Here is a 27,829-nt window from a genome sequence, read left to right on the forward strand (position 1 = left end):
TACTCTGTATTTTTCTTCCATTTGTTTTAACACACAGCTATTTCAAAATAAATAGTGCAGCTTACTACTCTGACAAAAAGAGTATTATAAAACAACAGACATAGGGCCGGGCTTGGTGGCTCAAGCCTGTAATCCCAGCACTTTGGGAGGCCGAGGAGGGCGGATCACAAGGTCAGGGATCGAGACCATCCTGGCTAACACGGTGAAACCCCGTCTCTACTAAAAATACAAAAAATTAGCAGGGCACGGTGGCGGGTGCCTGTAGTCCCAGCTGCTCAGGAGGCTGAGGCAGGAGAATGGCGTGAACCTGGGAGGCGGAGCTTGCAGTGAGATGAGATCGAGCCACTGCACTCCAGCCTGAGCGACAGAGCAAGACTCCGTCTCAAAAAAAAAAAAAAAAAAAAGACATAGAATTATTAGTATTGTGTACCATGTTAATATTCCCAAGAATTTTTGTAAAATAAAACACAAATCCTTCATATATTATAAACAAAGAATGGTGGCAAAGGGAAAAATAAATGGGGAAGAAAAAGAATTAGCTAACAGTAGATGCATGTTAGGTAATTTTTATAACAGCGGGCGATAATGTAATTTTGAGAGCTAAAAACTGATTTTAAGACTGTCTGATACTAGCAAATGAATGAGGCTCAAACTCCTTATAGCTTAACATTTAAAACTCTAATCTCTCCCTATTCCAAAGCAACCCTTCCCATTCACATTAGCCTATCTGCCGTCCGTTAAACAACGGAATCCTATCTTCACACCTTAACTCATTCCCTCTGATCAGAATGTCCTTCCTTCCATTCCCTTCCCTGCCCCAATCTCTAAATTTTCATCTATCCAAATCATAACAGTTTTTGAAGGATCAACTCAGCTGCTGTCTCTGCTAAGACAGTCCCAGCCCTAAATTAACTTCTCCAGTGGAATTAATCATTCCCTATGACCTTTGATAGTAAACATTACTTTTACCATTCATTCAGTTCTCAAATGTCCTGCATTATACTTATCTTCTTTCTTGGATTATATTTTCTATAGGGCAGAGAATACAATACATATCTCAGAGGTCATACCACAGAATAGCTCATCAATAAATACTACTGAATGAAAAGAAAAAAATTTAGCCCAATGATCATGTGCACAAAACCATCACTTTTTTCAGATTACCTAATTGTTGCAAGATAAACTAAGAGTTGTACATATTGTTAAGATGACACATATTACATTACTTTAACTATTTAATCAAAACTGTTTTTTTGAGACAAGGTTACACTCTGTTCCCCAGGCTAGAGTGCAATGGCTTTATCATAGCTCACTACAGCCTTAAATCCTCAGCTCAAGTGATCCTCCCATCTCAGCATCCCAAGAGCTGGGACTATAGGCATGCCTCAACAAGCCCAGCTAATTTTTTTTTTAAGTTTTTTTGTAGAGATGGGGTCTCCCTATGTCACCCAGGCTCGTCTTGAACTCCTGGGCTCAAGCAATCTTCCCACCTCGGTAATCAAAACTTTCCTTAGTGAGATATCAAAAAAGTTGGGAAATATTATAGTTGAAATAGATATACGTATCTACATAAAATGAATGCCACTAAAATTCAAATTCATTGCAGAGCAAATTTGAATTCTATCCATCCAGAGCAGGCATAAGTTTCTTTTTATCCAAAATTAGAGTAAGCTGAAACACTGTTGAATCAACAAAGGAAATCAATGCCAGAGTTTAACTTCACAGAAGGCCACTCTGCCTTGTGCTCAGTCCTTACTAAAGTAGGAAACCATGGACTGACAGCATCTGCAGTTGAGCACAACTGTCATGACATCAAATTCTCATTTGCTCTTTACACAGCACTAAAGACTTTAGACATTATACCCCATAGATTTTCTAGATCTAAGTACTACTGTTAGTAAACTTTATTATAGTTACAGTTCTAGAATCCTAGTTGGAAAAAGTAGATTTAGGGAATACTGGCCCTGTATCCTCAGCGTGACAACTTGTTTTCATAGAAAGCTGGTGCCCACTTTGTGCCCAGGCATTGAGCTGGATGCTAACATGTACTATTTCTTTCAATCCTCGCAGAAACCTTGAGAAAAGAATTGCTATTCCCATTCTTACAGATTTCTGGGCAATTAAGACATAGAGAGTTTAACTTTACTAAACTCACCCAGCTAGTAATAATAGTGATGTCTGAACAATGAGTTGTCCAGCTCCAAACCCATGTTCTTTCCACTGCCCTAACTGCCACACAACAATTCCTGAAAGTCAAATCAAGAATACCATCTAGAGTGTGCGCATGGTGGCTTACGCCTGTAATCTCAGCACTTGGGGAAGCTGAGGCAGGAGGACTGCTCAAGGACAGGAGTTCCAGACCTCGGCAACATAGCAAGACCAGTCTCTACAAAAAATTTAAAAGTTACCTGGGCAGGGTGGTGTGCGCCTATAGTTTTAGTTGCTTGGGAGGCTGAGGTGGAGGGATTACTTGAGCCCAGGAGTTCAAGGGTGTAGTGACCTATGATCATGCCACTGCACTCCAGCTTGGGCAACAGAGGAAACCCTATCTCTGGGTGTCGGTGGGGGGGGGGGGGGGGGGGTGGGGTGCAGGGGAAGGAATACCAGCTAGAAATTGTCCAAAAGAAAAAAACTATTGTACAGAAAACCAAATATTGCACGTTCTCACTTGTAAATGGGAGTAAACACTGAGTATACATGGACATAAAAGTGGGAACAATAGACACTGGGGACTACGAGGGGAATGGAGGGAGGCAGGTACAGACTGAAAAAATACCTATGGGTACTATGCTCACCACCTGGGTGATGGGATCATCTGTATCCCAAAACCCAAGCATCACAAAATACACTGATGTAATGAATCTGCATGTGTACCCCCTGAATCTAAAATAAAAGTTGAAATTAACGGGGGTGAGGGGAGACTGAAGATTTTAGTTAGAACTTAGCTTGGGCATATAATGTTGGAGAATGAAAAGATGTCTACTATTTGTACGTGAAGGAAAACAAGGTACAAATCAGATAGTAATTAGTCATTTTCTTTCAAGAATATCTATAAGAATGCAAAATCAAATTTGGAATCATTTGTGTGAGTTTTGCTCATACATTAAAGCTAACAAGAGTGTCAGGTAGGGGAAATACAATTTTTCTTCTCATATACTATTGGTGACCAAAAATTGGCACTTTTTTTTTACCATAATCAAAAAATGTGATTTTTACAATATTCAAAAAATGTTTGTATATACTTTGATCAAGTAATTCTACTTTTAGAACTTCGTCTGGAAAAGATAAGGAAATACACCAGGATTTAAGTTAAAGGAATGTTCATTACAGTGCTGTTTATACTAGCCAAAACTTGAAGCTTAAGTATCCAACAAAAAGCTTGTACACATGAAAATGGTTAGGAAGATAAATTTTATGTTATCCACATTTTACCACAGTTAAAAATTAAAACATTAAGAAGTATAAATTGGCCAAATGACACAGGCATGCAAAAGTTAGCTATACGACCATTAAATATACCATAAGGGAAGAATATTTAATGACATGAAAATATACAAATTACATTAGGTAAAAAAAGTTTCCTAAACAGTATATATGGTTTAATTAAAAAATATACTATTAATATGTATGTACATTTACAGACTAGAAGGAAAAACACACACCCGCCCCCGACACCCAAAACATGAACTGTCTAATCACAGAATAGGAGCATTACTATTGGGTATTTTCTCCTTTTCTTTTAGCTTATCTAAATTTTGTACTTCTTTGACAGACTCATATTACTAGTGTAATTTTTAAGAGGATAGAAGAAAAATTCCCTACTATTTCATAAGACTTTGAAGGATGTTAATGTCTTAGTTTAGGGAACCAATATATCTGAGGCCATGATTCCTCAAACTACAAACACTACATTAGCAAGAGACATTTCCAAAGGAGTCAAGAATTTTTCTAGTTGCCCCCCAGACTCACACACAGTACCCTGCTGACTTATTCATCTGTATGTTTCCAGAACCTCGCACAATACCCGATAAGTAAACATAAATGCTTAGAGAATGAACAACTACTTATATTTACATAGCACTCTATCTTGTATACAGGGAGTTCATGTATAACATCTCATTTGATCCCCCAATAACCTTGTGAAGTGGGCATAAACATTTCCATTTAGAAGCAAAAAACTTGACACTGGAGACTTAGATCTTAGGGTTACTAAACTAACAAATCTCAGAAAAGAGAATGCATAACGTTGTCAAGTAATAAGTTTTATGCTACACCACAAAGATATTAAAATGCATGCCAAGTGTTCATTCAACACTAAACATTTATTGAAGAGCCACTAAATGCCAAGTACCTGTCTGTGTATGGGGAAATGCAGCAGTGAACAAGTGCCACTAAATCCCTTCCCTGCCCTCATGAAGCTTATATTCCTGCTGCGGAGAGGGGAAAAGAAATAAACACAGAATACCAGATTAAACAATGTAAGGACTATGAAGAGAGTAACGCAGAGTAAAGGGAGAATAAATTAGCTGTACTCTTTGAAGGATGGTCCGAGAAGGCTTCTTTGATGGCAGAAAGCCAAGTTAAAAAAAAAAAAAAAGAGCCAGGAGACTTATATTCTGAGCGAAGATATCAAATATAAAGGCCCCAAAGTGTCAAATGTGCTTGTAGTGACTGAAGAATAACAGGACTAATATGGCTAGACTGCAGGGAACCTTGGAAATCACCAGGAAATGAGGTCAGTCAGCCTGAGACTTTAGGTTTAAAAATATAATTGTTTAATGTGTTATCAATGGAATAAAATCTGGGATTTCAACAATATTCACTTTTCTCTTTAATCCATTTTGTCTAAATACTTAAAAGCTAGAGGAAAAATCTACTAAAATATTAATTAGCTGTTCTACTTACATGATCTAATTTTTTATCATATTCTTATGGCATACTCCAAAACTTTTGTAAATGTTGTCTAACATCAGGGTCTAACTCCATTTCTGTAAAAGGAAGCAATGTACAACTTTAAAAGGCAATGTGACTAAAGATGTTATTGGAACAACTAGGAAAATATGAGTATAAACTGTATATTAGATATTAGTACTATGTAAGTATTAGATTGAATGTAGTAACTGTATTGCAGGTATACAGAAGAATACTTTTATTTTTGGAAGACACATGCAGTGGTATGGCCGTAAATGTTTAACGGCTGGCTCAGAGAGGAAAAAAGGCCTTGGTTTGTAGCACTGCCAATTTCCATGGTATAAATACCATTACCATGGCTGATTTCAAGTAACCAACTAGGTGAAGAGTTGAAATGAAATATACACAATCGGCTTTTGCAAGCCAGTACCTGCCAGCTGTAGCATACTGCTGGATACATGTTGTATCTGGGGCTGAAGTGTCAAGACATCTGCAACTTGTACACAAGTGGCCAACAGGTATATGAAAACATGTTCAACATTACTAATAACCAGAGAAATGCAAATCAAAACCACAATGAGATAAAACCTTACTCCGGTTAGAATGGCTGGAGACAAAAGAAAGACAAAAGAAAACAAGTGTTGGCAAGGATGTGGAGAAAAGGGAACAGTTACACATGGTTGAGACTGTAAGTTATTACAGCCATTACGGAAAACAGTATAGACATTCCTCAAAATATCAGAGACAGAACTACCATATCATCCAGCAGTTCCGCTACTGGGCATATATATCCAAAGGAAATGAAATCAGCATGTTGAAGAGATATCTGTACTCCCATATTTATTGCAGTATTATTCACAATAGCCAAGATATGGAATCAATCTGTGTCCATAAAGAAAATGTGGTACACACAGGTGCGCACACACATAATGGAATACTATAGAGCCACAAAAGGAATAAAATACTGTCATTTGCAACAACATAAATGAACCTGGAGGACATCGTGTTCAGTAAAATCAACCAGACACAGAAAGACACATACTGCATGATCTCACTTATGTGGAATCTTAAAAAAAAGCTGTTATCATAGAAGTAGCGAGTAGAACAGTGGTTTCCAGAAACTGGGTAAGGGGAAGGAGAGAATAGGAAGAGGTTGATCAACAGATACAAAATTACAGTTAGATAGGAGGAATAAATTCTGGTGTTCTACTGCATAGTAGGATGACTAAGGATAACCCTAAAGTATTATATATTATAAAATAGCTAGAAGAGGCTTTTGAATGTTCCCACCCACAAGGAAATGATAAGTGCATGAGGTGAAAGATATGCTAAATACCCTGATTTAATTATTACACAACATATATATGTATTGGAACATCATACTGGACTTCATAAATATATACAATTGCAATGTTTCAACTGAAAAAAGTACCAGTTTGAAATAAACAAAAAGGCTTTGCATTAAAAATAGAAAAAAACAGACAACAAAACTCCATGTCTATCTAGCCCACCCACCCATCCCACCTACTTATATGGAGATAAAACAAAAGTTGTAAAATGGTCACAATTAATCTATGAAAAGGTAAATGGATGTTAATTGTAGTATTTCAACTTTTCTGTGGGTTTGAAATTTTTTTTTTTTTTTTTGAGACGGAGACTCAGTCTGTCACCCAGGCTTGAGTGCAGTGGTGCAATCTCGGCTCACTGCAAGCTCCGCCTCCCGGGTTCACGCCATTCTCCTGCCTCACTGTCCTGCCTCAGTCCTAGAGTAGCTGGGATTACAGGCGCCTGCCACCACACCCAGCTAATTTTTTTGTATTTTTTTAGTAGAGATGGGGTTTCACCATTGTTAGCCAGGATGATCTCAATCTCCTGATCTTGTGATTCGCCCACCTCAGCCTTCCAAAGTGCTGGGATTACAGGCGTGAGCCACCGCGCCTGGCCTGAAATTTTTAATTATAATAATTGTAGAGCAAGCAAAGTAGGGTAACTTAGAGAAATCCTATGGTTAGTTCTTTCATAAAATGAATAATTTTTTGTATATCAGCATCCTTCTGTCAAACACACCAAATATGATATAGACCTTTAAAGTTATTTTAAGACCAAAACAAACAAAAAGAAGTTTGCCAATATCAAGGGCTAAAATTATACATTCTCTTACTGTTATAAATTTAAGTAGAAATGGCCAATGATCTCTCTCACAAACCATGATCTCTCTTCACAAAAGAAAATTGCTAATTTGATGAAAAATGTAAATGCACTTTCTAGATGTTAGGATAAAGTTTTACAAATAGCCTATTTCAGATACTGACGCTAAATTAATTCCATTCAGGAATATACATTTGGTTAAGTGGGAAACCAAAATATGAAAACTTTAAATATTGTTTATTCCCAAATACAGATTGGCCATGTTCCCAAAGGGGATATGTTTAAGTTTGACCATTATTTAGGCTTAAATATTACTGACAAGCAATATGAGTGATGATTAGATTCCCAGAAGAGTCTACCAAAGGTTTCTTAACCTATAATGGCCATCTTGCAGCATCGTGGAACAAATCTAAATTCTGGGTCATGGAAGCAGAAGGGCCATGCTCCAAGCACTGAATCAATCCTAGGTAATACTCTGAAACAAAGAAAAAAAGCAGTTTTGGGCAACATCTCACCACTCTATTTTCCATCAGCCTCTTTCTAGTTCCCACCTCTGCCTCACTCTCTGCCCTGATGCTGCTCTAAACTGTTCATTAGGGTCTACTATCACCCAGAAATAGTGGGCTGTGTTCCAAATTGCCTACTTTCCCTCTCCATTGCATTTGCATTAAAGATTGGGTAGTTCAATGCTGGTTTTGATTTTTTTCTATGTTATTGTATATTTCAGAAGACAAGGTTGACAGTGACATAATAAGTGTCCATTGATCTTTCATGCTTGTTCCAACCAGTTTTCAAAACGGAGTTCTGAAACACTCATTTCCTCAGTGCAGCTGTTCCAAGCTGTGTATTCTTGTTAGCAGAGGAAACCATTTAGCAATCCCTACCCAGTGCTAGGCATATGTTAAGTGCCAAACCATATGTTCTCAGTTTACCTTTCCCACAAGCCTTAAGGTTGACGGTATTAGAGCAAAAAACAAAACCGTTGTTCAGAAAGGCTATGTAATTTTTTCAAGGTAATTTGGCTGGTAAGTTCCGAAGTTAGAATTTCAATCCAAATTTGATCCTAAAAGTTTAGTGTCTTAACTTTTCTTGCATTATAGTACGCTGCTAAAAGGAAACCATTTAAACTAAAATATGACCATCATTTCAACAGTCCTCGAAAAATGTATAACTAAGTATACATTTATTAATCCAAGTGAATCTCTAGTTGGTATAATTTCTGTCAGGATAGCAAGAGGAAACTAAAAGTAATAAAATCCTCATACTGTGTGAATAGCACCAACTAAGATGCAGCTGGCTGTATTTGGGAAGACCTGGCCCTTTGCACATCTATACAAATAATCCTGCCCACAGAGTAAATTAGTCCACATTTATATAGCATCTCATGGCTTACTATGTTCTTTGACACATTATCTTAGTTGAAGCTCAGAAGCAACACCCTTAGCCAGCTACATCTTACAGATAAGTAAACAGGTTTGGGACTTAATCCCAGAATGGGTCCCAAATCTAAACTCTAAATCCTTTGAGTTTTTTTTCCATTAGTCTATCCGACTTGTACTTTCTTATATTCATAAACCTGAGGTTTACCAATTTGAACATACAGACATTCTCCCTCTCTCTCAGGAACAGCAATAGGAGCAAATTCAGCACAGTGGGTGGACATCAGAGAGCTTCTAGCAAATGTCTGTGTATGAATCATTTGTTAGTCAGACGTATATAAACTGGAAACCATTGTCACTAAATGGCTTTTGCCTACTTTTAAGATATTTTATAGTGTTTTAATTCAATAAGATATGATTAATTAAGAAATATAACCTTTATTTAAGTTATGGATAGTATCCTTAACTGTATTTTCAAAAAATTAAGTATAAAATTGTGATAACAGCCTAACAGTCATTAATTCAAACCAATCCCTAAATTGGCAGAATTTCAGCTGGTATCAGTAAAACAATCAAATATTGCTACCCAGCTGCTCCTATTCCTATCTGCTCCACAAATACTGAGACATACAAGTCATTCTTTCATTTAACAAATATGTATTAAACACCTATGCACCTACCATGTACAAGACTGCCTACTAAATGATGGGAATACAGGTGTGAATAAGAGACAAGGTTTCCGGACTCACAAAACTTAAAATCTAGCTGTAGAGACAGACAATAAACAAAAGAAATTACAAAATGTGGTCAATGCTATGAAGGAAATACAGGCTGCTCAGACAGAATAACAAGGGACATCTCATTTAATAAATGACAGCAATTAACATTCACTGAGCACTTTGGATAGGGTAGTGAGAGAAAACCTCTCTGAAAAAATGACGGTTAAGTTCTATAACAAAAGAACAACAAGGAGACACCAATGTGATGACTGGGGAGAAAGGCTTTTTAGGCAGAAGGAATTTCGCATACCAGATCCTAAGTGGTAATCAAAAACCTAAAAGGCAGCTAGTGGGGCTGGATATGGTAAACAAGGGGAAGAGATGAGTATCTTTTACGTGGAAAGGAAAATATGAGAAAGCTCAACTCAAATTATTGCTAGGAATTGTGGTATTACACATGGGCTCTTAGTCTAATATTTTGATTATCTGCTGGCATTTTTTACCTATTCCATCCTGTTTTACTTTAATAAGAGTCTGGGCCAGGTGCAATTCCTGACACCTGTAATCCCAGCACTTTGAGAGGCCGAGCCAGGAGGACTGCTTGAGCCCAGGAGAATGAGAACAGTCTGGGCAACATAGTGAGACCCCATTTCTCAAAAAAAAAAAAAAAAAGACAATTAGCCAGGCATAGTGGCGTGCACCTGTAGTCCCAGCTACTCTGGAGGCTTAAGCAGGATGATCTCTTGATCCCAGGAGTTGGAGGCTACAGTGAATTATGATTGCACCACTGTACTCCAGTCTGAGTGACACAGTAAGACCCCATCCCATGAAAAAGAAAAAGAAAAAGTCTAACATGAGGAACTCTTCTGATTTTTCACCTATTTGAGCAAAGATAGAATTAACTATTAACAAATTGACTTTGGTTTACCTACTAAGAAGTACTGTTTCCAAGTACTACAATTTTGCCTTTTCATTATCCAAAAAAAAAACCAGTACTGTTAGTCTGAGTTTAATATTTCCAGTTTTTAAAATCCCCAGCCTCAAAAAGGGTGAAAACATTTTCATAATTAGATCCAAAGGCGAGAAAGGCAAAAGAATATAAATATTCTTTAACAACTAATTTTTTTCTATATTTGTTCACAATGCAGAAGGCTCAGACCCCATGGGTTTCTTCAGTTCTTGAAGAGAAAATCAATTTTTAAGTCACTCTCCTTATATACACATTTGCCTTTCAGTTCTGCCTTCCAATTATCTTTTTTTTCTCATTCTTCAAAGAAATGACAGGGTTTAGTCCACTGAATCATTTCCTTCTTACTGGATGACAGGCAAAAACATAGATGGGGTATCTCTACGTCAACCCCTTTAGTATCTGAATCTCAGAAGTTGTATCAAGCCATTGATTATTTGACAGCTACTGATGCCAAGACTCATCAACATAAATGGATGAAAGAACAACAGTAGCCAGCTTTTAACTTGTGATCACACTGAATATACAAAACATGCAGCTGAATTAGCCCCCTTTTGTCTTCCTCAGCTTTCACTAACTGACTGGTTTCTTCTTTAGAAAATGTCCAAAAATAATAGCAGTTTACATTTGAATGCTAAGTGCCAGCCACTGTTTTAAGCGTATTACATACATTAATTTATTTAATCCTCAAAATAACCATGAGCTGAGGTACTATTACTTTCCCTATTGTAAAGATAAAGCTGAGGCAGAGAGGACAAGCAGCTTTCCAAGATCACAATACTTACCAAATACCTGTTTGGAGTTTTCCTCAAGTATTTTTAAACCACTTTGGTCCCAAAATCTTATGGTATTTTAACATTACTTACTGCTACCAGTCAGGGAGCTTAAGAGCATATGCTCAAGTTCACTTCACATTTGAGCTTGCCCTTTTATTAGCTGTGTAACCTTGGGTAAGTTACCAAACTTCTCTATGACTCAGTTTCGTTTATCCATAAAACAGAGATGACAATAGCATCTATTTCCTTGAGTATCTGTGAGGATTAAATGAGTTATATATGTGAAGTACTTAAGACAGTGCCTGGCACATAGTATGAACAAGTATTAGCTGTTGCTACTCATACTATCATGACCACCTCTACCTGGGAATTTAGCAAAAGGCCGCTTTATTTAATCTAGTCAGTATTTCTTCTCCAACATCTGCCATTTCTTTTGTTTGATTTACATAAACTAACAATGAACTATTCTTAGCAAGCAATGCACCTAATTGCTTTGCTACATTTTTCTAGTCCTTAACACTTCTTTCCTATTTCACCTGCCCAGGAGTGAATTGTTTGAGGTTAACAGGGTTGCATTATGCTATAGTTAAGTTCATAAGCCACTGAAATTCTAAGGCTAATGTCTAAATTTGTAATATAGCCAAATGGAGGAAAAAACCAAGCACTTCTCTATTTTAACCTCAAAAACAAAAACCACAAAATAGTGTGGTGTTTTGTTTGTGGAACAGACTTTGCACTACTAGTTTTAACTTAAAGATCAATAGCCTACAATGTTTTTAAATATGAATTAAAACAGTAGATTTAAATTACTAATTTATTGATGATTTATTTTATAGGTCTTAATCTTTCATAGCAGTTTTGATTAAGCTCAGATATTAAAAATACAAAATTAGAAATACATTTAGAACATAACCTAATATGTTTTTAATTACCTCTACACTAAGACCACATTTTATTTATTTTTAAATAGAGACAGGGTCTTGTTATGTTGCCCAGGGTGGTCTCGAACTTCTAAGCTCTAAGCAATCAACCCTCCTCGGCCTCGCAAAGTGCTGGGATCACAGGCATGAGCCACCGCAACAGGCCGTGGACCACACCTTAGACTTCTCTTGAAACACCAGGTATTCAATATACACACAGGTCTAGAACCAGGTCCAAACTTGTACATCCTTGAGTCAAAGGTGGAATAACATTAAATTTTCCAGCTGCCCAGCTCTAGTCAGCTGTTAACATCACTTAAAAATCTAATTATTCCAGAAAGCTTAGTCCACCCATGTCATCCTCTACATATAGAAGCCATAATTGTAATAGCAAATGACAATATAAATACATTATACATATACTGCAAGTATCCTTCTGTAGCTTTTATATTTTCTCAGATAACTATATATTAAAAAATTATTAATCTGCTCGAGCCTTAGCAGGTTGAACACTATCAATGCAAAACAGAACAAAATAGCATAGGTTATTAAACATTTGATTATTTATTTATCTTTGTTGAGTATATCTTGTAATTGACCAATATATAAGCATTTGTAATGCTTATATATAAGCTTATATAACCAATATATAAGCATTTGTAATGTTTATTTAACATAGTAAATGATATTATTTATTTAATATCTGCTATGTGCCAAGCACGGTCATATTTCATTCCAACTGTGAGAAGTTGGAATTATTCCCATTTTACAGATAAGGAAACTGAGACTCTGAGAGATTATGTGATGAAGATTAGAGAGCAAGCAAGTAATGGAACAAGTATAAAAACACAGGTCTGCTAATGACAACATCTAAGACTCATCTTTGGCAGTGTTACCCAAGTAATGTTATATTATTGCTTAAAATTAATTTTTTTTACCTTGACGTACAGTAAAATACTGTCGACTACTGTGAAATCTATCATGCTATACCATAACATCTTATTTGAAAGTACAGTAGAAACTCCTGACCTTCAGATAATTTTTTTCTATTGGCTATCAGTTTGTTTTTATGGAGGTTGTAGGGAGCAGAATTGACCAATGCTCCCCATACCTTCCATAAAAACAGCCAATAGAAAAAGAATTAAGGCATTTTTCCTGACCCCCACCTTAAACTTTTACAGTTAGCCAACCAACTACCACACCCAATCATGTACGATAAGAGGCTATTGTATTTATTTAGAAACTTTAACTCTTTGAAGCACAGCTGTCTTTCACAAAACTATAATCTGAGTCTCTACATTAAAATCCACACTTTACTCACACTCTGAATGAGCATCTGAGAAGTTCTCCTATTTATGTTCATCTTATAGAAAACTTAGTGTTAGGCCGGGCGCGGTGGCTCACGCCTGTAATCCCAGCACACTGGGAGGCCTAGGCGGGCGGATCACGAGCTCAGGAGATCGAGACTATCCTGGCTAACACGGTGAAACCCTGTCTCTACTAAAAATACAAAAAATTAGCCGGGCGTGGAGGCGGGCGCCTGTAATCCCAGCTACCGAAGGCTGAGGCAGGAGAATGGCGTGAACCCGGGAGGCGGAGCTTGCAGTGAGCGGAGATTGCGCCACTGCACTCCAGCCTGGGCGACAGAGCGAGACTCCGTCTCAAAAAAAAAAAAAAAAAAAAGAGAAAACTTAGTGTTAAGTACGGTTATCTAATTATGTAGCTCAGAGACTAAAAGCAGGAAAATTAAAAGGTGACAAGGATAAATATATTAACAACAAAAACTGTTGACAGCCAGGGAACATAAAAATCAGAATAAAAAAAGATAGGCTGAGATGGTTTAAACTAGAGACAAAAAAAATCTCAAACCAGAAGCGTGAACATTTTTTAAATGTCTCCACATATCATGATTACAACTAAAAATATTTTGACGTTTAAAAAGTTTCAATTATCCAGAAAATTCATTTATATAGGATAGTTCTTTGGACACCAATGTAGTTTAAAAAAAAATGAAGTGTAACTGTTTTCTCGTTAAGAGTTGTCCATAACTCTGCCTTTCAAATTGCAGGTCATCATGACCCATTAATTGGTGAAGAAATCAATTCAATGGGTGGTGACAGCAATTTTTCAAAACGTGAAATAGAATAGAAAATACAACACTACATTGCGCACAGTAAGGGTAAGTACGTTTGTGAAAAGCTTATTTCAATATTTCTGTACTAGTTTGCTAAGTAAAAGATTACTTACACTGGTTTTAGTAAAAGAAAAAAAAAGCCATGGGTCTAAAGGTTTATGTTATTATTATGGAATATAATCACAATACTAAACTCACAATCCCATCATCTTTACCCGAGAATGCTAAAGAAAGCTACAATTTTTAAGGTGAAAACTTCTTTGGAAATCTTGATGAATAAATTTGTTTCCCCTAAAAATCTATATCAGTACGTAACTAAACATTTTATTGTGTTTAACACTAGTTTTGGCTGCAAATACTATTTTTAAAACTGCTTATGACTGTAAAGCAACTTTTCACAACAATTCAAAATAAATAGTGACTTTGATTTTATTTGCTTGTTTATTCTGAGAATCAATTACTAACCTTGGTGCCATTTTTCCAAAGTGATTGATGTAATCTTAAAATCTAAACTTGGCATTCTACACAAGGAACCTGCTCAGGAGCAATACACTTACTAATACTTGATACATACATAGCTGCTGCCTGATTGCATGTAATAGCCAACAACTAAAACTAATTTAAATCACTAAATTAAGTATGGTTTTCTCCAATTCCTTCTGGTGCATTTCAATAGACCTATTTTACCCAGAAAATTTGTCTAATCACTTTGAAAAAATATATGGAAAAACAACCAGTTTAATATATATAAATTTTAAAATAAGCATCTAATTTGTAGGATAAATTAACATTTCCAATCCTAAAGACTTGGATTTGGAAGGAAATCTGTCATCTACTCCAGCCCCCTACCAAATAAAATAATCCCCACTTCACAATGTTCCTTGGAATCAAACTCATATCTGACTGAAAAGCTCTCACTACTAACCACTACTATATTAACATCTTCTAAAATTGGTTCTTGCCATTAATCAGAAGACTGATAAAGAATTACCTTGAAGTCCTTGAATAGCAGTGTATATATTATTCTTATAAATCCTGAAAATACAGGTTTAGAAAAGAAGTGACATTTACTTATCACCAGGGATTTCAGTGGCCCAAACTGTCCATATGCTGGTATATTGAATACTGGAGTACTCTGCAAACTTTTGGAGTTTGCTTAAAGCACAAAAATCAACTAATCAAAGTAGTAATAAAATAACAGTTGTCAACTCAAGCTTAAGTTTTCTCTTCATTTTATCAAGTTCACATTCAAGTTTAAAAAGCTTATGAACTTCTTGAAAGTTGAAGTTAGATTGACTACCTAAAAACGAGCAAGTACAACTCTAAAATGATACCTGTATTGTGGCAACAGATACAAATACCATTCTTTACTTTCATTTTGAGATACACTAGAATCTCTCTTGAAGCTAGTGCTTCAGAAGCACTTTTGTAAAAACGCTTAACCTTCTCTTCCATATGCCTTTCTCTACCTCACCAGCTGGAATCTGTCACAAAAACAGATAATCACATATGATACAGAAATAGTTGATCCTACTGCAGAATTAGGTTAACACTTCTAAATTGAGGCATAGAAAAGAAGGGGGTGGGGGAACAAGCCCTACTTAAACAAATCATTTACCTCGGTCTGGCTTCATTTTCACATCCAATTTTCGCCCAGAGTGCTGTGAAATGCACCTGTGGGTTCTTTCAACAGGCTCGCCGCTGATTCTACGGCTTCTGCTTCGCTTTCAAAATGCTGAAAGAGACAAAAATAAAATTAATCTGGCCCTATTCTAATACCCGGACCTTGCAAGTAAACTACTGTTAAGTTAGGCCTCTTCCTGGCACCAACTGCGGTGACAGCACCCTCGGCTGGTCTGAAAAAAGCAAAACTCTCTGCACCGCCTCCCCCATCTCCTCCGGATCGAGCACCCCCTTCCCTGCCTCTGTGCTCTCCAGGCCAATGTGTCCTTCTGACACAGTCTCTGAACCAAAACAGGATCTATTTATAACCTGGAGGTACAGGCAAGAAGAAGAAAAAGATTTGAGCAACACAAACTAACCCCTTCGTACAAAAACGCCTCTGGGAACAGAGGCACCTCCGCAGGGCTGGTATGGAAATTCTTCCACCTGGTGCCTGGGCGCAGCCAACTCTTCCAGTCCCCTGCGCCTCCCGAGCCCTCCGCCCGCCCCGCCGGGCCTCACCTGTGTAATTACCCTCTGGCTAGCCTTCCTGCGGCAACCGCGGCCAAGTTTACACAGAAACCCGAGTCACCTCCTCCCGCCCAGCCCCCAGCCCCAAACGAACTCTTCCGGGCTGTCCCGGGGCGACCCTACCAACTCCCAACCAGTCCTCTGCGGCCGGCTCCGGGGGAGGTGTTTACAGCCGGTGCTCGCCCCCTGCTCTGCACAACCCCTTCCGTCCCGCCGCGGCCCCGGATTTCCTTCAGCCCTGCCGCACCGAGCGCCGCATCTGCCCCTCTCCCCGCTGGAGAGTTGTTTTCATGGCGCTATGGAGCTGGCCGGCTCCTCCGCTCCCTCGGCCGACCTCTGCTGACTAACTCGCTCTCCTCTCCAGTCCCAATCCCGCCTCCTCTTGGCACTTGTCTCCACCGCTCGCCCAGTAGCTCACATCACACTCCCACCTCAGACCCCAGGCTCCGAGAGGCGCAGGGCCAGCGGGAGCGGAGTATGGAGGGCAGCGGCCCCCGGGGCTGCCTCAGGTGACCGTGGGGACCCGAGACGACCAGCCCGAAGCGGCTCCCCGGCGCCCCTGTGGCCATCCACCCGCGCCTTAGCCACCGCCTCGCTCCGCTCCCTGCGCTCAGCCCCTCCGCCCTGCCTGACTGGCACCCGAGCCCCGCGACCCCCGGGCTTTCCCCGCCCGTAGCCCCGGCCGGCCCTCTTGCCCAGCGCCTCTGCCAGCTCCTTGCCCGCCCGCTGTCTCTAGCTCTGGCGCCCCGGCTCCCCGTCCCCCTCGCTCGGCCAGTTCTTTCTCTGCTGTTTGCCCTGTCAAAACACTGCCTAGGTCACGTGTCCCAACAACAGCCAACCCACCCCGGTCGTCACTTCCTCCCCGGCGGCCTCCGCGGCCCTGGCGCCCGGTTACTATGGCAATGCCGCCGCTCGCCCCGGGGCGCTAGTTTGGGGCCGGGTTTTCGGTGCAGGTGCCCCGCGGGTGCGAGGGCGCTGGAGATGGCGGCTGGGAGACACCAGCAGAGTCCCGGAAGCCCGAGAGGTCCCAGGCACTTCGGTTGCGCTCGCAGCCGGCAGAGGCGCGCCTGGATTCTGAGACCAGGAATCGGAGCTGCGCTATTAGAGCGCAGGGTAACTGGGGAGATGTCATCCAAGGGCCTGCCCCAGACGTGGAGGATAATTATAGTCTCCTCCTCCTCCTCCTCCTCCTCCTCCTCCACACGGGATGCTGGCGCAGAGTTGTGATCGAGCCCCAAGTGGATTGCAGCGCATAATGGAACCCGGGTTTAATGTGACCGGGACAGGGGGGTGGGCAGCTATGCGGGTCAGGGAGTGGGAGAATTTAAGAACAGGAAGCCCACCACCACCCTAGATTTTCCCAAATCACTAAGGATTTTAGTAGGATTCAGAACCCAAGCTTCCAAGACACTCGCTGTGCTAAAAATAATCTTCATAACTTCTAAAACACTGACTCATGGGCAGGAGGACACTTTGACAGCATGTTATTGTTGGGGAGCTGTAATTTTGTTGTTGTGCTATAGCAATGTGACATGATGGCATTTCATGTTGTGATGTTGTCGTCATTTAAACACAAACAGATGACAGGAATCTGCTGTACTTAAAAAAAAAACCCAATCCTAACAAGCTGCAGCTATTAGCTACTCAGTCTATAGAAGAAGTACATATGGGGCATGAGCCCAAATGCAGACAAGTAAAAATTTGCAAGGCTCTTTGGTTTCATTAGAAAAAGTTTTTTTTAGATATAATTTTGCATAAAAGGATCACAGGAAAGTATTAGGACAAGTCTAAGGGGATTTTTTTTATTTGTGCCCTTCTGTTTTAAAATTTTTTTTACAATGAGTCTATTATTTTCACATCAGAAGAGTTTTATAAACTGCAAGATTGGCAGTTCCATTTTGTTGGCCTCAGATAAAGTTCTTATGAAAAAGGCATGAAATATTTAAAAAGTAACATTTTCTAGTGCTTAGATATGTACAGTAAAATAACATGTACAACTGAAATTGTTAACCTTAACTCCACGATTGTATCTAATCAGAGCAGAGAGAACATTCAGGAGGGTAACATTTCATTTTCTCTGAAATGTTCTGGCATCATGAAGATGAAACTGACAAATAGGAACAGTTCTTTAATCTATAAAATGCTACAAATGTTAAATCCCAGTGGATTTGACTTTGATATTATTGAATACTGTATTATGTAGTTTTTAAAAAATGAACTGAAGTTTTACTTGTTCTACAATCACTTTGCAATTAACCTTGGTAATGGGAGACAGAACAGTTACAGATAAGCCAAAAACCTAAATTTAGCACAACAGCTGGGACCAAATAACAGCTATTGTAAAAGGCTTACTGGGTGAACAGGCAGCAAAATCTGGTTTAGCTTCTTTCTTCCTCTATCTAATGCAAAAGAGGTAAAAAGACCAGGAAATGTTGAGAGCAGAAGCCAAGACTATTAGTGTGTAGCACAAACTATTCTCTTTTAAATAATTTTTAACAGCACATGGGTAAATGATGATGTCAACATTTGTTAGACTAACCTGAAGTTTTTTTAAATTTAGAATCTTAAACCTGTTCAAAAATTTGAAATCATTATGGCAGCAGAAAAAGTATTTAAAAGGTGTATTTCTGACTCATTATTCAAATTGTTTCATTCCATAATACGCATTTACTGAATACTACCTGCTAGGCTCATACAAGTCTCTGAGAATGTAAAGGTCACCAAAACCAGATAGGGTCACTACTTTCAAGGAGCTTATAGTACTATTACAGTTACATGGCCCTAATCAAGTCATATTCTAACACCTTTGTTTCACCTATAAAAGTGAGGTGTTTAGACTCTGACAATAGTTATCGCTTTCTTTTATCCTATGATTATGTAACACATGTTCAGAGTGTTTGGAAATAATGACTTGAAATGGCAATTCACTCTAAGGTGCTCTGTTCACACCTCAGAGCACATAAACAGAACAAATGTTTCTAGTTCCTAGTTGGTGAAGGGTAAGGGTAAGCAAGGGAATCAAGATAGCTGGCAGGAACCTTACCCTCTTTTCATCTGATTTGCTTTCCATTTTGCTTTCCCCTAGGGTTTCAAAGCCATATATGAGTAATTAACTTCAAAAAAAAGTTAACTCATCTTCAGCAACTCATCTTCATACCCTCAACTTTTACAGATTTTGTTGAAATGGGTAGTGTATGATCAATCTGTAATGACTGTCTCTAAGTTCTTTTACTTATTAAGGTGATGAGGATAACTGGTTTGCTCACTTTATGAATACAAGGCTGTTACTATGACCAAAGTCATGGAACCAGTCCAGGCTACCAGGATGAGCTCCACCAGAGCAGGGATTGGTACCTTCTTCTTTCTTGTATCCCCAGCACTTAGTAAAGAACTGGATATAAAGTAGGAGCTCAATAAATATTAACCTATGTATTCTCTAATATGCTTTTCTTGTGCATGCCTGTAGTCTGCATGTCTAATACTGGCTGGCATTTTCTCCCTAGTGGGATAAAGCTAGAGTTGAGAAATTGGTGGGTAGCACAAATTTCATTTGTAAATGACACATTTTCATTATACTTTTGGGGCAATGTATATATTATATGTTGTCTCATAATAGTAGGAACCCATTGTGGGTTGAAATGTGTTCTCCCCTCAAAAAAAAAAAAAATTGTCTTGCAGTCCTACTCCCATCCCCCATCTGTGAATGTGAACTTAGATATGTACAGTAATGAAGTTAAGATGAGGTGGATTATTAGGGTAGATTCCAAATCCAGTGACTAGTGTCCTGATAAGAAGGAGAGGTTTGAAGGTAGAAGACACACAGGGAAGATGGCCATGTGACTAAGAAAGAGAATGGAGGTTCTGAATGGTTACTCAAACATGAAGATCTTTAATTCTGTAAAAGTTAACAGTAAATGAGTGAAAAATGTTAAGATATCTCTAGTATCTTAAAAGAACAACTCTATGACCCATAGCTAGAGGATAATCATGAATAAGTGGTTGAGAGTCAAATGAAGATACATTATTTTAAAGATGGTAATCAGTACATCTTATTTGCCATGAAATATTGTAGAAATAAAGATGAGTAGAATTAAAATGTATAAATAAATCTGTTCTTGCAAAGTTAAAAAGAAAAATGTACTTTTAGTACTTGTTGAAACAAGATGAAATGCAAGCTATCTTTTCCATATCTAAATTGTTTCTGATTATCCACTTAAATTCAGTACAGTTAATTTCTAACAGAGAAAGATCATGGAGTCATTGCTAAGGCATTGGCTTCTGTAAACAACCTTCTACCTTCACATAAGTTGGTTGTCTGGTTTATTCTTTTTTGAGGTTCCTGTTTGTCTACCCTCTAAAACCACAGGTATAAGGAAGTAAAAACGTATTCTTTCTGGTCCCAGCCTGCGTAAGTGTCTTAGGGCTTAGAAATACAAGGGCCTCTAAACTTCAAGGTGGATAAACCTTTAATTAACCTGACAATTTTGCTGAGCTGCTGGAGGTCTCCAACCCACCAAGACTTAATGTCTTTTTAAAGAATAATAATGGCCGTTTTTTGTGACAGCAACTGTGCTCAGCATTTTACATATATTATATATTTGATCCAAAGAGGGTGATAACTATTTCTCAGATTAGGAAATTGAGGCTCAGAGAAACAAGTAACTTTCCCAAAGCTATATTTAATAAGTAGAAGGCAGCCGCTTCCTGAATGGACTCATTTAATTTCCACTACAATATTCTGAAATAAGTTAAATAATTTCAAAATTTTCAAGTGGGGAAACTATGGCTCAGAAATGTTGAGAAGTGGTTCTGCATTTAGAATTTAAATTGATTGATATACACTTAGGCTTAGTGCTTTAAGATATAAGTTCTAAATCAAATAGCTCTGGTTGGTTTGTTATATGCACACCCCAAAGAGCAAATGGTCATGCTCAGATAATAGCAGCTGAAATTTCTTCAGCACTTAAGTCATAAGCACTATTCTGAATGATTTATATATTTATTAGTCCATTTAATACAACATCCCTATAAAATAATATTATCCCTACCAAATAAACAGAAAAGGGGAAGTTAAATAATTTTCCCAAGTTTAAGCAGTTAGGCAGTAGCAGAGTCAGGATTCACACCTAGTGAGCATGACTTGAGCGCATACGTTCTTACCCACTATCTGTTACTGGTCTCTTAGTTTCATTTTCCACCCAAACCCTGTACCTTCCTGACACTGGGCTTCTGCCCTACATGAGATCCCTCCCCAACTACTATGGAAACCCTTCTGGACTTTGAAGGCCCAAAGTTTCACCTCAAAATGTCTTTTAGAACCCATACACTCATACACACCATCTCTGTCTTTTTTCTGAACACATATTTATGATCTTAAAACCACATATTCCTTTTATCTTTTAAGAGCAGATGGACTGACTTCCAATTCTTTTGTCTTTCCTTATTGAATAGCACTATCCTAGGCACAAAGATTCAAGTGATTATTGAAGATCCAAGGCTGTCACTATTCTCTAGAACTGCTCTGGCCAATACAGTAGCTATAGTCATCTGTGGTTATTGAGTGCTTGAAATGTGACTAGTGAAACTGAGAAACTGAATTGTTAATTTTAATCAATTTAAATATAAATTTTCAGCTGGGCATGGTAGCTCATGGCTGTAATTCTGGCACTTTAGGAGGCCCAGGTGGGAGGCTTGCTTGAGGTCAGGAATTCGAGACCATCCCGGGCAACATAGGGAGACCACTGTCTCTATAAAAAAGTTAAAAAGTTAGCCAGGCACGATGGCATGAACCTGTAGTCCTAGTTACTTAGGAGGCTGAAGCAGGAGGATCACTTGAGCCCAGGAGTTTAAGAATGCAGTGAGCTATGATTGTGCCACTGTACTCCAACCTAGGCAACACTGCAAGATCCTGTTACTAAAAACAAACAAACAAATAAATTTTTGATAATTGAACTCGTTTTTAAAACTAAGTATGTTTGGAACAACTGAGTATATGAATCTAATTTTTTTTACACTTGATCTTAGCCAAAAGGCCAAGAAGTGAATCTAATTTTTTAACTGCCGATTTTAGGAAATCTAAATACAGATCAGGTTTTCTTTCTTTATTATTTTTTTTTTTTTCAAATTTTTAAAGTTCTTTAAAGAGACAGAGTCTTGCTCTGTTTCTCAGGCTGGAGTACAGTGGTGTGATCCTAACTCAAGCAACCCTCCTGCCTTGGCCCCCCAAAGTGTTGGGATTACAGGCATGAGCCACCATGCCTAGCTCCACGTCAGGTATTTCTAATGAGAATTGAACCTACAAATTGAAATGTAAGTATAAAATATACAGCAGATTTCAAAGACAGTGGGAAAAAATGTACAATATCTCTATTGATACTTTAAAAATATTGATCACATGTTGAAATGGTAGTACTTTAGATATGCTGGGTTTATTTTTAATTTTTCAAAATGTGGCTAATAGAAAATTTAAAGTTATATATGTAGCTTACATAATATTTCTATTTGCTGTAGGATTCAGTGGCTTACCCAGCACTTCAGAAGACATTTGAAAATCAGTCATGTTCCTCAACCAAGTGATGCCTTTTAGCGGTGCAAATTCTGTGCTTAGGAAACTTGCTGCTTGCCCTAATCTTTTCTTTTTTTGTTTTAAAATGTGTCATGTGGCATTTAATTGTCCTCATCTTATCAAGGGTTCAGTGCACCCTAATGAGACTTGAATGCATCACAAAATGGTAAGGGCACAGCCTAGATATAGTAGGAACAATGGTGAACAACCCTTCTGAAAACAGGCTAGATTCAGTAGAGTTTTTTTTGTTTTTTTGTTTTGTTTTGTTTTTCTAAAACAGGGTCTTGCTCTGTTGCCTAGGCTGGAGTGCAGTGGTGTGATCTTGGCTTGCTGCAACCTCTGCCTTCCAGGCTTAAATGATCCTCCTGCTTCAGCCTCCTGAGTAGCTGGGACTGAAAGTACATGCCACCACACCCAGCTAATTTTTATGTATTTTGTTGAGAAGGAGTTTTGCCATGTTGCCCAGGCTGGTCTTGAACTGCTGGGCTCAAGTGATCTGCCTGGCCTCGGCCTCGCAAAGTGCTGGGATTACAGGCATTTGTTTTTTAGAGACAGGGTCTCACTCTGTCACCCAGGCTGGAGTGCAGTGGAGTATCTTAGCTCATTGTAACCTTGGACTCCTGTGGGCAAATTATCCTTCTGCCTCAGCCTCTGGAGTAGGTAGGCCTACAGCCGCCCATCACCATCACCACCATGCCCTGCTAATTTTTTAACTTATTTGCCAGGGTAGGGCAGAGGAGTTCTTGCTATGTTGTCCAGGCTGGTCTCAAACTCCTGGACTCACTCAAGTGATCTTCCCACCTCAGCCTCCCCCTGGGATTACACAAGTGAGCCACAGCACCCACTTTAGGTTCAGTAGAGTTTTCATAGAAATTAATTTTCTCTTCATACTTATTAGAGGGTAACACACAGAACTACCTACCCAAACAGTGTGAGCTATTTTTAGAAGCAGTGATGGGTAGACTTCACTCTAAGCAGCTTCACTCTTCATGAGCTGGTAGAGATACTGTTTATTATAAATAAAGTTACTGATCCTTTACATCTTTTCATCAGAATATATCAGTTCCTTGCATCCTAATGAGAATTCCACAATAATACTTTTCATGGTTAAAAAGATTTCATACATTGGACTTGAAAATTAGATATAAACAGCAGCAGTGATCTCCATTTCAAAATGTGCAATATAAACTGATCGGGTATTTCAGAAAAGCATTGTTGAACAGAGTTCTACCCTTCAAAAAGATTTGTAAGAGAAATCTTTTCTAAGGTTGCTGTCTCAATTTAAGAAAGAAAAAGGTTTGTAAGAATGCATAAAAACTACAGAAATTCCCTAACCCCTTTTCACAAATGGGAAAACTCATAATTGAGACTAAATTCTTCACATGTAGTAGATAGAGCATGATAAAACAACTTGTAGTACCTTTTTGATAAATCCAGTTTCTGCTGCTTCTATCAGAACCCCAAAGCTCAATTAGGCATAGAGAATTCTAGGAGCTATTCCTTTATTTGCTGACTGTATATATCTCAGTTTTCCTTTTGCATTTTCAGATGGGGTCTTGCAATGTTTCCCAGACTGGTCTCTAACTCCTGGGAGCTCAAGCGGTCCTCCTACCTCAGCCTCCCTAGTAGCCATGGTTAAAGGCATGCTCTACTGTGCCTGGCTCTGAATAATTTCATGCTGCCATGCTTCAGAGAAAAGAGAACATTAGCCTTCTTATTTCAACTTGCACAGGCAAATTCTTTACCTGCAACTCAAAATAATTGGTCTTTATTTCTAAAATGTCATTTCTGTATAATATAAGTTTAATTCAATTCTGCATTCATTGAACTTTGTATGCCAAATACTTTGCTGGGCCCTAGAGATACAGAGACTAGAAAAGCAAATGTTTACCCCAAAAAGCTCTATCAATCTAGAAGGGAGACAGTCGTGTTAATAAATAATTGCGGCCAGGCGCGGTGGCTCACGCCTGTAATCCCAGCACTTTGGGAGGCTGAGGTGGGTGGATCACGAGGTCAGGAGATCGAGACCGTCCTGGCTAACATGGTGAAACCCCATCTCCACTAAAAATACAAAAAATTCTCCGGTCGTGCTGGCGGGCGCGTGTAGTCCCACCTACTCCGGAGGCTGAGGCAGGAAAATGGCGTGAGCCCGGGAGGCGGAGCATGCAGCGAACCGAGATCCAGCCACTGCACTCCAGCCTGGGCGACAGAGCGAGACTCCGTCTCAAAAAATAAATAAATAAATAAATTGCAATTTGGTTTGATAACAGCAAAAATATTCGTGCATAAGGAAAACACGTGGCACAAAGAAGGAAAAGTTAATTCTCTCTAGGAGAGGGGGCTGCTAAGGAAAGAAAAGAACATATTAGCTATATTTTAGAGAATAAAGAGTGAGGTTAGACAGGCAAAGTGGGGTAGGATGGTGGAAGCTATTCTTCACAGATGAAACAGCATGTCACTGAGGCATGTTAGAACATATCAAGATGCCATTTTGGAAGGTCAGTTTCAAGGAGGTTAAACATAAGCAATAGGTACAGCATTAGAGAGAGGTTTTTTTTTTTTTTTTTTTTTTTTTTTGCCATTAGCCCCAGTCTTTATTCCTCCCCACATCCATGCCTTTGGCAGGTAACTGCAGTCCCTCCCATTAATAGGTCAGTGTATATGTCCCAGCTTTTTGTTTTGCTACATGAATTGCCCTAATGAAGAGAATGAGGCTGAAGGGACAGTATGCTAGCTCTGAGCTAAATCTTAAGAAATCTTGCCTATTTCCTCTGTTGTTTTCTCTGCCATTACCATGGAAAGCAGATGCCTAGGCTAACCTGCTGTTCCCAGGAGAATGAGAGACATGTGGAAGGGACTGGAGCTGATTCACACATCAACCCAATTTTGATTAGCAGAACCATCACAGCTGACCCGTAGATTCATAAGATTAAGTTATTGTTTAAAGCTGCTAATTTCTGGAATGGTTTGTTATGCATCATTGTTCTAGCAATGGCAAACCAAAGTAGCTATAGTAGTGAATTTGGAATTTCTTGTAGATGACAGAAAATGACAAAAGGTTATAATAAATAGATTGTTTCAGAAAGATTGCTTCAACAACAGAAGATAGAGATGGGAAGAGAATGGTGGGGGACGTGGTAGCAAAGAAGCTATTCCAATGATCCAACCTCAAGATCATGCAAATGTGAACTAAAGCAATGGCATCAGGATGGAGCAGAGAAGATGGACTGGAGAGAGTTTTAGGAGGTAGAAGTGATACAACTCTGGTGGTGACTGGCTGTAGGGAAAGAGGTCAATCATCCATCCTCCTCAGAATAGTTGGCAGGTCACCGTGTACTTTAAGATAGGAAATACGAGAGAAAGATCAGATTGGCCACTGAGGGATGGGGGTGGGGGAGAAAAGGAGAAAAAGTACTTAGTTTCAGACGTATTATATTTGAAAAACCATAGCATCTAGACAGACATTCTGAAGACAGAAAAAGATTCTGCTCTGGGACTTCAGGATGAGGTTTTATCTGAAGGTATAGTACTCAGAAGCCATCAGCCTGTAAATGGTGGCTGCTCCATGGGAGTAGATGAAGATATTGGTGTCATGGGCTATCAGGAAGGAAAGGGTGTTTAGCTATGTTGGCTGTTGTGGAAAAGTCGAATAAGACAAGGACTGAGAAATATCTTTTTGATCTGGCAATCTTGTCACCCAAAAGAGAAGGAATAATTTTGAAACTCTTTTTACAGATGGAGGAAGGTAGCCTGGGCCCAACTGAACTCACTGTGTATTCAGAAAATAACCCACAGTTGGGAAATTCACAGTGCCATTGCTTTGAATCAAATCCTTACTTCATACCAGGTCAGTATGGTATAATTCTGAGAATAGTTAGTAGCTTTATCCCAGGCACATATTTTGGGAATTCAACATCGTTTGTACTATATTCCCCCCAAAAAACATTATCCATGATCTCGGTGTGTGCCAGCAAAATCCAACATGCAGAGATTTTGCAGAAACTGTTTTTCTGAGAGTAATATACTTCAGAAATGTTTGATTTATAGGCAGTCACATATGAAAAACTAAAAAATGTTCCTAGCTCTTATTCATAAATATACATGTATTGAATTTCTTTGCAGTGTGCTATATACATGACATTTTCCTCTCAGTAAATTATGGCTCATTTCTGTCTCTTCATCAGGATGTACCATGATTCTTGGAAACATGACTGGGTATTGATGTCTTGTCTAGCCAATGAAATCCACATAGCAAAGATGTTATGAAGACATGGAAACATGAATATGAAATAAAATCAGTATAGCTATTTGGATGATTAGCTATCGACACAAGACAGTCCCTGGTTATTGCTTTTAATAGTAAGGTAGCACTAGGCCATGAAAGGTGCCTCAGTGTACCTGCCTCATTTGTGGCTCCCTTTTGGCCATGTGACCCTAACTCCCCTGGTCACAAGTGGCTGAACCAGCAATCAATACCTGACCTGAAGGCAACCCTCTATAGGCTGGCAAGCGGCCTACAAAGTTGCTCAGTGCTAGAGAATTGAGCCCAACAGAAGTACATTCTAATGTTTAGTGATTGGCCAATCATATTCTTTGTGATGGTGCTGATGGGAGGGTAGTGATGTGCATCAGACATGCAGAGTTAGTAGCAGCTGGAGCAGACACAGAAGCCTCCCTAACAACGGGCAATGGAGAAAGGAACAACAGACAGTTCTGAAAGAATACCAAGTGCTCCTAAGCCAAAAGCTATAGTTAGGCTGCTGGAGGTACTGCCAGTCCTAAATGATGGCGATGATGGTCCATTTTTCTGTGAAACTTGACTGTATACCTGTTAAGATTTTTTTGTGTTCTTTTTAAGGCTCCATGAATGAATCTTTCCAATAAACAAATTTGTAACAAAGGCAACCTGAACATCTCTGATATTTGAAACTTGAAAATATCTAATACAATTTTACATCACTTTCAAATCATGAGTGAAGAAGTTAATGTGTTATTGAATTCGATTCCCTATACATATGTCAGTTACTTATTCAATCAATAATATGTACTGATAACCTACTATGTGCCAGACATGTACTAGCATTAGGAATTTAGTAGTGAACAAGATTGACATGACT

General features: G+C 38.9%; 1 protein-coding gene and 2 long non-coding RNA genes across 19 annotated transcripts in view; 1 reads left to right on the top strand and 2 right to left on the bottom strand.

The window, feature by feature from the left end:
- Window positions 1-27,829, bottom strand: part of ATOSA (atos homolog A) — a 128,513-nt gene that overhangs the window by 81,159 nt on the left and 19,525 nt on the right. For 4 of the 17 annotated variants that reach the window (XR_010151389.1, XR_010151387.1, XM_063794154.1 and 1 more), the window contains exons 1-2: window positions 15,997-16,178; window positions 15,573-15,689 (exon numbers count right to left, since the gene is read on the bottom strand). Coding sequence is in view for 7 of the 17 variants with exons in the window: in XM_009429154.5 (XP_009427429.2) it covers window positions 15,573-15,588 (16 nt within the window). In the remaining 10 variants the exon portion in view is untranslated. Of the gene's footprint in view, window positions 1-15,572; window positions 15,690-15,996; window positions 16,361-16,990; window positions 17,421-27,829 lie in introns of those variants that run through there. The other 13 variants (XM_054666961.2, XM_009429157.5, XM_009429158.4 and 10 more) reach the window with 7 other exon arrangements.
- LOC107968626 (uncharacterized) lies at window positions 7,278-9,203 on the bottom strand. Its single transcript, XR_001709972.4, has 2 exons — window positions 9,119-9,203; window positions 7,278-7,534 (listed from the first exon to the last, which is right to left on the bottom strand). It is a non-coding gene; the product is annotated as an uncharacterized LOC107968626 (long non-coding RNA).
- LOC107968625 (uncharacterized) lies at window positions 19,233-27,617 on the top strand. The gene is made up of 4 exons (XR_001709971.3): window positions 19,233-22,878; window positions 25,785-25,958; window positions 26,448-26,559; window positions 26,897-27,617. It is a non-coding gene; the product is annotated as an uncharacterized LOC107968625 (long non-coding RNA).

The sequence above is a fragment of the Pan troglodytes genome, chromosome 16 (genome assembly GCF_028858775.2).
Source record: "Pan troglodytes isolate AG18354 chromosome 16, NHGRI_mPanTro3-v2.0_pri, whole genome shotgun sequence".
NCBI lineage: Eukaryota > Metazoa > Chordata > Mammalia > Primates > Hominidae > Pan > Pan troglodytes.